General features: G+C 34.4%; 1 protein-coding gene across 1 annotated transcript; it reads left to right on the top strand.

Annotated features, from left to right (window-relative positions):
* Nucleotides 1–7,443: 7,443 nt before the first annotated feature.
* LOC131599113 (GDP-Man:Man(3)GlcNAc(2)-PP-Dol alpha-1,2-mannosyltransferase-like) lies at nucleotides 7,444–9,355 on the top strand. Its single transcript, XM_058871587.1, has 4 exons — nucleotides 7,444–7,915; nucleotides 8,014–8,138; nucleotides 8,607–8,800; nucleotides 9,235–9,355. Exons 2-4 carry the CDS (start codon nucleotides 8,121–8,123, stop codon nucleotides 9,257–9,259), a joined length of 237 nt encoding a protein of 78 aa, XP_058727570.1. The 5' UTR covers nucleotides 7,444–7,915; nucleotides 8,014–8,120; the 3' UTR covers nucleotides 9,260–9,355.
* The last annotated feature ends 1,448 nt before the right edge of the window (nucleotides 9,356–10,803 follow it).

The raw sequence follows: 10,803 nt of genomic DNA, 5'->3' as shown, positions 1-10,803 counted from the left end.
TTTGTTAGTTCATCATTTTAAACATTGCTAGGTTATATGACAGTTGTAAACCCTTGTTTTCTTTCATTCATTTATGACCAATTTAAACATTGTTTATAAGACTATTGTTCAGCCCCAAGTATATTTTTTTTATTATAATCAATCAGTTTAATGAATTGCTTCTATAATTAATGTTTTATGACTACGTCACTTTGTACTATCAGCCAAGTACTATTTTTAGCAATATCATCAATTATTGAATTGCTTTTATGACTATTGCCTACTACTTGAATTCATAATTGAAAATTTTGCATATTTTCTCACAACTAAGTTTCTGTCCGAGTGTATAACATAAAAACTATGAAATGTAGAGTAAATTAAATCAACCTTACGTAAAGAAATGACATTGAAACAAATCCCGTCCAATTAAATGTAGGTCCCGTTCTAACAAAAATATGGGCCCAATTTTTTTTAAATATATTACTATTATAATAATTTAAAATAACATATTAAAAATATAATTAAATATTAATAAAAAATATTTAATTTTAATTATTTTGACTTTGATCAATCATATTTTTAATAATATTTTATATTGATTAATATATATAACACATAGATTGTGTGTAATGTTCAAATAATTACCATATAAACAATATATAATGACAGAATTGGGGTGTTTTGGTTAGCCAGCCACATCTTGGATAATTTGGTTGATTGAGAATGGTTTTTGTTTTAGGAATGAAGTGTGGAATATAAATAATATGGTTTGGAGAAGTTTTTGGTTTGGAGGTGGTCTTCATATGGCAATATTACTCATTCCAATTGTTGTTTTTACGATTTTTACAAAGATCCATTGTCTTTTATGTCGTAGTTGTAATTGGTTGTAATATTGTCTTTTGTTGGCTTTGTGTCGTGTATTTTTGACATGGGTTGGAGAACCTTTAGTTCTCCTTTCAATATATCTCTTGCTTTCAAAAAAAAAATATCATGACAGAATGACAAATAAACTGTACACTATACCAAATTTGTTTTTTAGCAGCACCCCTACGAAAGCGCTTTTAGGAAAAAACGCTGGTATAGGCTTCGCTAAAAACAAAATTAAAAAACACGCTAAAAAAGCGCTCTGGTAGGGGGGTATGAGAGCGCTTTTCAAAAGCGCTCTGGTAGGGGGGGTACGAAAGCGCTTTTCAAAAGCGCTCTTATAGGGGGGGTACGAAAGCGTTTTTCAAAAGCGCTGCTGTAGGGGGGTTGAATGAGAGTGCTTTTTAGTCAAAAGCGCTGGTATAGACCAGGCTATGAGAGCGCTTTCCAGAAGCGCTTTAGTAGCCTTTATTACTAAAGTTAAAACCAAAAACACGCTTCTCACCGGTTACTGTTTCTCACTTTCTCTCTTTCGTTTTCTGTTCTCTGCACGCGAAATTAAAACCCTCACTGAATCTTCATCATCCTCCATCGCCCCTCCGTCCACCACCATCGGTGCCATCCACCACCGTCGGCGTCCCTCCGTCTACACTCGTTTTCTCCTCCGTCTTCAGCCAGAACCTCACCGCCGGTGAGTTTTAGGGTTCATTTTCTTTTGTTATTTTTCTGGGTTTAGTTTTGAGGGTTTATTTTTCTGGGTTTATTTTTCTGTGAATGATTTATGGGTTTAGTTTTAAGGGTTTCAACTAAGGGATGTTGTTTTTCTTTACCTTGCACAGTTGCACTGCAATTTGAGAATGAAGCATATTACATGTTTGATTAAATGTCTTTAGAGTGTATTGTTGAGTTTGAATGATATTGTGTTTCTCTTTGAGTTTTGGTTTTGGTTCATGTTCATGGCTGCCCGAGTTCGTTGTGTAAGACATGTTTGAAGTGAACTTAAGTATGTGTTAATAGGTTGGTGTAGTGGCTTCTCTTTGAATTTTCCTTTTTTTCATTGTTTGCTTTCAAAAATACAAAATTTTATTTAGGGTTATAGTTAATATTATTGGGGCTTTTTTAATTTATCAGTGATTTAGGTTTTATCGGTGTGATTTAGAGTATTGAAGACAAAGTTTGTTAGGTTTTTATCAGTGATTTAGAGTATTGAAGACATGTATCAAGTAAGTAGAAGATGTTATTGATAATGAGACCTACAAGGGATATCTGTTTCATCAACTTTTACATGATTCAAGATTTTCTATATGTAGTTAGTAATAATCACGTTTTTCTATTGTAGGTTGAGCTTCAAACAGTGGATGGACTGGTAAAGGATAGAACACAATGTGCCCCTACCGATTATGTTCCACTGAATATGAATCAAGTAATTGTACCCCGAAGTCTTCTGTGGCAGGATCCTTCGGGGTACAGTTACTTGATTCATATTCTGTGACACAATACAACTTGGATAGAAATGAGGCGATGCAGGTAAGTCCAACAAAACCTTCAAATTTCTAGTCCAACAACCCCTTCTCATTATTGCAACATTTATTAATTGAGTAAACATACACCCCTAGCTTACACCAACACCGTAATTTTCTACATACAAGGTATACAATTCATTTTTTATTAATTTATTCTATCTTAATTTCTGTGCACAAGTATCTATCTGCGTTAAAATTCAACTTTTATTTGTGTCTAATTTTTTCTGTCAATTGGTTGTGAACTTTACATTAATTGTTGTTGCAGAGAAACTTCTTATATTGCTAAGAGATAGTAGAAAGCTCACAAGGATACTGGGCTCTTTTGATCAATTTGGTAACAACTTCTCAAATTCTGTAATTGTTTGACATGCTGTTGGTTGAGTTTCTAATAATGTTCCTATCAATAACATGTAGCTAATGTTGTTCTTGAGGGTGTCTGTGACAGGATTATTGTTAGTGATCTATATTGCTTTATCCCTCTGGGCTATATGACGTGGCTGTGTTAAATTTAAGGTAAACTTTATGTACAAAATTTGTTGAACTAATTTACAATAAATGATATTCCAATCCATGTATTCAAGTTAGATATATAAAGTCCTAAATATTAATAAACTAATTTGTATTTATTGATATATTTAATTTGATTATTCCTTTTACACGACATATATATATATATATATATATATATATATATATATATATATATATATATATATATATATATATATATATATACTCGTTCTACTCTTTACCTTCTTATTTTAGAGCCTTTATATAATAATAATCTTATTTTGATTATATTATTTTTATTTTGAAGATTGTGAAGATTTTTCAGTCATTTGAAGATGTTCAGACTTTGCAGGACTAGGACCGATTTAGTTGATTTAGTTGTTTAGGGATGATTTTCTTATTGTTATAATGTCATGTGAAATGGTTTAGTTGTTTTCATGTTAGAAATATGTGAATCGGTGTATATATATTTTGGATTAATTACAATGGTATAATTATAATGCATGTTTAGTATATAATCGAAATCGCTTCTTTGTTGAAATAATGAGATTACTGAAATAATGGGATTACGATTGTAAATTATAGGTTTATGGGATAACAATGGTAAATTACAGGTTCATGAAAGAATGCTGCCATAAATGCAGGTTTAGAAATTATAAAAATAATAGGTTTATAAAAAAAAGCATAAAAAATAAAATAAAAAACGCAACCTACGAAAGCGCTTTTGGAAAAGCGCTCTTATAGGGGGGGCTATCAGAGCGCTTTTTCCAGAAAAAGCGCTCTAATAGGGGGGGATACCAGAGCGCTTTTTCCAGAAAAGCGCTCTTATAGGGGGGGGTCTACCAGAGCGCTTTTAGAAGCGCTTTTGTTACCTACGCCAGCGCTGGCTTTCACAGCGCTTTAAAGCGCTTTTAAAGTCCAAAATAAGCGCTTTCGTAGGCCTTCCGTGTTGTAGTGATATCTAAAGACAAACTACCTTGAAAACAATCAAATTCAAAAATCAAATTCAAGTTATTTCAAAATTTAATATAGAAATTCAGACTTCATAAAATCTTGTCATCAAGGTTTGTAATCAAGATATGGAATTTTCATTCCCGGTAAATATTGTCATTTGCATAAACAAAACATTAATGAATAATCTTTTGGATATTATTGTCATTGTTTGATATTGGATCGAACTCTAGTATGGTCGAAGGGTAGCTTATTGGTTCGATAGTTCGACGGGATTAAGCATGAAGTCGAAGGTTGTTCACATGCTGGTGTCGAAGTGTGTATGCTGTAGTCGAAGGTGGGTCGAGCATGCAGGTGTCGAAGATGCTAGAGTTGTTAGCATGTTAAATTAGGTTTTAGTGTTTAAACCCTAATTTGTTAAGTTAGCTTGTATACTAAGTTAGCTTGTGTAATGGGTCTTGTGGAAAAAGCCCATTAGTTAGTATGTTAGGTTTTATTTTAAATAGCATATTAGTCTCTCATCATTGCACACTACAAATCCTAATTTAGGGTGAGAGGGTTATTTTTTATTCTTGTAAACTTGTAATCTTGATTAAAGAGAAAGGAAAGAATAGCAGTTATAACCAATTATTGTGTTCTTCTTCTTCTTCCTTGTTCTTTATTCATCCCTTGTTTTATACTTTGTTCTTGGCATTGAATTCACAACAAATTGGTGCAGTGAGCGTGGAGAAGATGACTTCAACAAAGTAATGGATTGAAAAGTTCACCGGAGTGAATGATTTCGGTATGTGGCGCTTGAAGATGAAATCCCTACTGGTTCAACAGGGTCGCTTTGAAGAGTTAAAGGGAGAAGCAGCCATGAATGTTGAATTAACGGCAACGGAGAAGACGATTATGATCGAGAAAGCACATAACGCAATTTTGTTGAGCCTTGGTAATAAGGATCTCAGACAGGTATCAAAGGAGACGACGACATCAGGGTTATGGGTGAAACTTGAAAGTTTGTATATGACTAAATCGCTGGTAAATCGACTCTACCTGAAGCAAGCTTTGTATTCATTCAAGATGATTGAAGACAAAGTGTTGGCTGAGAAGTTGGATATGTTCAACAAGCTGATTCTTGATCTTGGAAATATTGATGTAAAGATCGATGATGAAGATCAAGTGCTGTTACTATTGTGCTCTTTGCCTCGATCACATGCTCACTTCAAAGAAACTCTCTTGTATGGAAGGAAGTTTATGATCTTTGAAGAAGTTCAATCAACCTTGTATTCTAAGGACTTGAACAAAATGAAAGGAGCATAAATATTCGACTGTTGGTGAAGGTTTGGCCGTTAAAGGGAAATTCTTACGAAAGGATGGTATGTTCGAAAAGAAGAAGGGCAAAAGTCAGTCAAAGTCTTACAGTGGCGAAGTATCTGGCATTCGATGCTGTCATTGTAAGAAGGAGGGTCACACAAGAAAGGTGTACCCTGAATGCCTAAAAGATCATGGAGGTAAGAATAATGGCAATGCAGCCATTGTTCAAGATGATTTCAAATCATATGATGTCCTTGTGGTTTCGAGCAGTGACTCTACGAAGGAGTAGATTATGGATTCAGGTTGCACTTGGCACATGACTACAAACAAAGACTTGTTCGAAGAATTGTGTGATCAAGATGGTGGATCAGTACTGCTGGGAAACAACAAAGCTTGCAAGATTGTAGGTGTTGGATCTGTGAGATTCAAGCTCCATGATGATTCAATAAGGTTGTTGACTGGAGTCAGGTATGTTCCTGATTTGAAGATAAATTTGCTTTCTCTTGGTGAATTCGACAAGAATGGATATGTTTTCCAAGGATATAAAAGTATCCTAAGGGTCATGAAGGGGTCGAAGGAAGTCTTGAGAGGCGTGAAGAAACAAGGCTTATATACCCTTGAGGCTGAAGTTGTAAGTGGTTCAACAAATGTTGCATCCACGAAAACTTTGTCGAAGACAGAAATCTGGAACATGAGATTGAGCCATATCAGTGAAAGGGGTCTGGTCGAATTAGGGAAACAAAATCTGCTTAGTGGAGACAAAGTCGAAAAGCTAGAGTTTTGTGAACCCTGTGTACTTGGAAAATTCTGCAGAGTGAAGTTCAACAAAGGAAAACAAATAATACTTGGATCCCTTGATTACATCCATGCTGATCTTTTGGGGCCTGCAAGGTGTCCATCACATTCAGGAGCAAGGTATTTTCTATCCATAGTTGATGATCATTCCAGGAAGTTATGGGTATTCATCCAGAAGACTAAGGATGAAATTTTTAAGAATTTCAAAAGTTGGAAGACTCTGGTTGAAAATAAAACTTGCAGGAAGGTCAAGAGGTTGGGAACCGATAATGGCCTTGAATTTTGCAATAAGGCGTTCGACTGTTTTTGTGATGCCTCTAGTATTGCAAGTCACAGAACTACTACAGGTAGGTTTAATCTAACTATTTTGGAGAGAGTCATATGCATGTTGACTAGTGCTGGATTAAAAAATGTGTTTTGGGCTGAGGCCATTTCGATAGAAACATATCTGATAAACAAATGTCATTCGACAGCGTTAGATATGAAGGATATGGGAGTTGCTTCCAGGATTCTTTAAGACATGAAGGATATTACACTCGTGAAGAAAAATACATGAATAACAAAAAAATTAGTAACATTATAAATAATATGGAATACGTTGGTATATATTGGTATATATTAGTTGGTATATATTAGTATTAAATTTGTTGTTTAGGCTTTTGTTGAGTCCTATAAACGACCAAGCTTTCTTTATCTTCGTATCTGTAAAGTACAACTTTCACTTAAATGTAATCATGTTTGGATTTTTTTATCCCTTTCGATATATCTTGATTAAAAAAAAATTAGTGTATTTGATGCAATCATGACATATTATTCTCTCAAAGCTTCACAAAGCCTTTGGATTTTTATCTTAAAATATTTACAATTTAGAGTTATTTTTGTTTCAGATAAATGAGAGTTTAAGTTAAATGAAAAATAATTAGAATAAATAAAACAAGATATCATTCTTGTTATAATAGTATTTTTATTCTTTAGCACAGATAGAGTATTTATTTTCTTAAAATTATTAAATTTTCTTTTAATTTTAAAAAATAACTATTTTTTACATATAAAATTATATAAATTATTAACAAATTGAACCTCATAATTATTTTTTTAATTTCTTTCATTTATTCTTAAATATTATATAATTAAAAAGGAATAAATGTCCACACCTTTTTTCATACATATCTATCATATAAGAAGAGTCTCCCTCTTCTTGATCAATTGGCCTATCCACATCAGCAAGTCATTCCACAAAATTCCACGTTATCCTCCATCTGCTTCCATTCTATTTGATTTCTACAAATCCTTCCGCACGGTTACATAAACAGTTTGTCTTCCAATTTCGAAAACGGTTCTTCCATTCACATTCTTGACTCATTAACTATGTGATGGTTTGTCTTTCTTCTTCTTCTCCTTCTCTCTCACTGGTCCGTTCTTTCTATCTATCAATATGCTTCCTCTGGTCCGTTCTTTCTATCTATCAATATGCTTCCTCTTCACCATCCCTCTTCGCCTTCCTTTTTCAGGGCTTTTACTTCAACATGATGGATGAATCTAAATCAAGGTATGGAAATCATAAATTCTAATCCCTAATTTTTTTTAGGGTTTTTTCAAGGCTTAATTAGAGGCTAAAATCAGAAACAAATGGAGGATAGCAACAGACCGAATTCCCGTCACAAGGGTCTCCGACCAAAATCACCTAAGGGTCTTCGAACCGGTTAAATCGGCACTGCTGATAAAAAGATAAGTGTATTTCCTTACAACTGGTACCATTACATCAATTCTATCATGTAATTGTTAAAACTGTTCTTTCATAAACTTAATGAATCTCTGTCTTGATGTAAATTCAATGGTAAATCAAAGAATGTTAATCTGATTGCCCCACTCCGAAGCCAACGTTCAATTCATCCAATAGAAGAATCAACATAATTCAGCAATGAAGTCACAATTGATGTTGCAATTGAATACAAATTGATTTGGCAATGTTTAATGAAGAAATCCTGTGTCAGGTATATCAAATTCCTTTTCAACCGGTGTTCAGATTGATTTCAAATTTTAATACTTGATTTCTATGGATTTGTTAGTTGGTTATCATTTTTGTGTTTAGATTCTTTGTTTACCGGGAGTCTTAACATCGGGCGTGGTTCTCATATTAATATATCTGGTGCAAATTCAGAACATGGATCACCCCCTCTCAATCTTGAAATCCCCCTCATGACTTATGGGAAAGAGGTATATCTTTGAACTCCGCTTTTGATGTGTTTGATTTCAACTAAATTGAGAAACAATATGATAAATTAAGAACTAAGAGGTGTGCATGTTTATTTATTTAGTCAGTTTTTTTAATCAAACCAAAAATCAATGCCGATTATCAAACTCAGCAATTCATGGCCATCAATCTGAACCTCACCACAACTTCTTCCCTTCCTTCAAACCCTTCCTTTCTCACACACAAACATAACATCAAATTCAATCTTCCTACTTCTGTAACAAAAAGAACATGTACTGCTCAATCAGCGGGAACTGACGCTGGTGTTTCAGAGGATGATTCTTCTTTTGATGAATTTTTTTAATGTTGGAAAACAGTTTATGTTACTTCAGGTAATGACATTGCTTCCGCATGGAAATCATAATAGAACTACGAAACCAATTCTCTCTCCAAATTCAGTTTTATACTTGACACGATTTGATTTATTGTAGGCTCACAGTCTCCAACTTGAGGCCTTTTCAGTTGCCATTAAGAGATTATATCCCGACTTACCGAAACCTAAGCTCCAGTTTGTCAGCAGCTGCAGAAATAAATCAGATGAAGATAGACTACAAATCTTAAAAGAGAAATCAATTGAGCTGAATGTGAATGAACAAGTGGAATTCCACAAGAATGTAACATACAGGTTAGTCCAATTGGCTTTTTTTCTTCCAATATTTTAATCACTTCCAAATGGTAAATGATTCCAAATGTATAGAGGATTGTTGGAAATTGGATTGTAATATAAGAAGAAAATATTTAATCATCAAATCTGAATTATGTTTTCATGTAAACATTTTTTGTGTCATCTCATTAAGTCATGAATGATTTATAAATATATACACAATCACACACTTCCTACTTGCGGTTTCAAAATTGGAATTTTCTCATTCCAACCCTTCTGCCTCCCTCCCATTTGCAAACCGAGAGATTTCATTTGAGAAGGCGATCCTCACTCATTACAATCACTATTCTCTCTCTTTTCCCATGTCTCAGATCAATCTCCTCACTCATTAACACCACGATCCTCTCTATTTTTGTTCTTTAGACTGCTGAATGTGTTTAATTTTTATTGTGCAGGCTTATAAATGGGAGGAGAAGCTGAGTTCTAACCTGTTTTGTGCAGGTAGCACGTCCTGATTCTGTGCAGTTTGTTTTGATGGATTACCGACTGAAATGCGATGATATGGAGTTATTGGATGCAAAGTTTATAAGGGTTAAAAACAGTTGGGGAAAATGAAGGATAGTTAGAGTTTATTTTCTGAAATGGTTAACTGTTAGTTTAATTTACTTTTAGAACGATTCAATCTTTGGAGGATTTGTTGAGATCTTGTGTTCTTGAGCAGGGAGGTACGTGGGATAATTATCTTCCATTGATCGAGTTCACATACAAAAATAGCTACCATACGAGTATTGGAATGGCACCTTTTGAGGCGTTGTATGGTCGGAGATGTAGGACTCCTTTGTGTTGGCATGAATCTGGCGAGAGTGTAGCACTTGGACCTGAGATTGTACGAGAGACTACCGAGAAGGTTAAGTTGAATCGGGAGAAGATGAAGGCTTCTCAGAGTAGGCAGAAGAGTTACCATGATAAGAGGAGGAAGGATTTGGAATTCCAAGCTGGTGATCATGTATTTTTAAGAGTTACGCCAACGATTGGTGTGGGAAGAGCCTTGAAGTCGAAGAATCTAACTCCTTGTTTTATCGGACCATATCAGATTTCAGAGAGAGTTGGTAATGTGGCGTGTAGGGTGGCCTTACCGCCTAATATTTCGAATTTGCATGACGTGTTTCATGTGACGCAACTTCGGAAGTATGTTTCGGATCCTTCGCATTTGATTCATATGGACGATGTGCAGATAATCTCACGGTGGAGACTATGCCTATAAGGATTGAGGATCGCGAGACGAAGACGCTTAGAGGCAAAGAGATTGCTTTGGTGAAGGTCGTTTGGTCGGGCGCTACCGGTGAAAGTCTGACGTGGGAGTCTGATGGGGGAGAGTTGTAACGCCCGTTTTTTGTTGTGTGTTTTATTTAATTATGTCGTGCTATGATATGTGTTTTGTTTTACTAAATTATATGTTAATTGAGTGCTTGTGCGATATTGGCGTTATTTATGGGGTTTTATGGTAAATAATATAAGTTAATAAATTAGGAGAGTTATTGGGCTTAAGGTAGCATTAGTATTAGTAAGTGTAGGTGTGATTTAAGGCCCATTAGTAATGAGAAAGATAGTAAGTTAAATAAAACAAGGGTTTTAGGGGTTTTAGACTTATAAGCTCATTTTGACAAATTTGTGAAAGAAGAGAAGAGAATAGTGAAGAGAAATAGGGGAATCTCAATATTGAAGCTAGAGTTGTCTTCAATCCAAATCTAAGGTAAGGGTGGGATTCTTTCATGCTAAAGGGATGTGGAATGATGTTTTGGGTGGGATTTAATTGTATGTTTGCATCCATGGAAGTTGTGTGTAGAGATGTTAGGGTTTATGAACAAATGCATGATTTTATGATTTGAAATGTGTTTTAATTGATGTTTGATGATGTTATAATGTTAGAAGATCCATAATATGTGTTGTATTTGTGGTTATAACATGTATTTTGTTGTTGTTCGTGATGGTTGGTGTTTTCCAACTTGATTGGGTTGAGTTTA

Source organism: Vicia villosa, linkage group LG4 (assembly GCF_029867415.1).
Source record: "Vicia villosa cultivar HV-30 ecotype Madison, WI linkage group LG4, Vvil1.0, whole genome shotgun sequence".
Classification (NCBI taxonomy): Eukaryota; Viridiplantae; Streptophyta; class Magnoliopsida; order Fabales; family Fabaceae; genus Vicia; species Vicia villosa.
The sequence above is the reverse complement of the archived record's forward strand: the minus strand, read 5'-3'. Positions and strand labels throughout refer to the sequence as shown.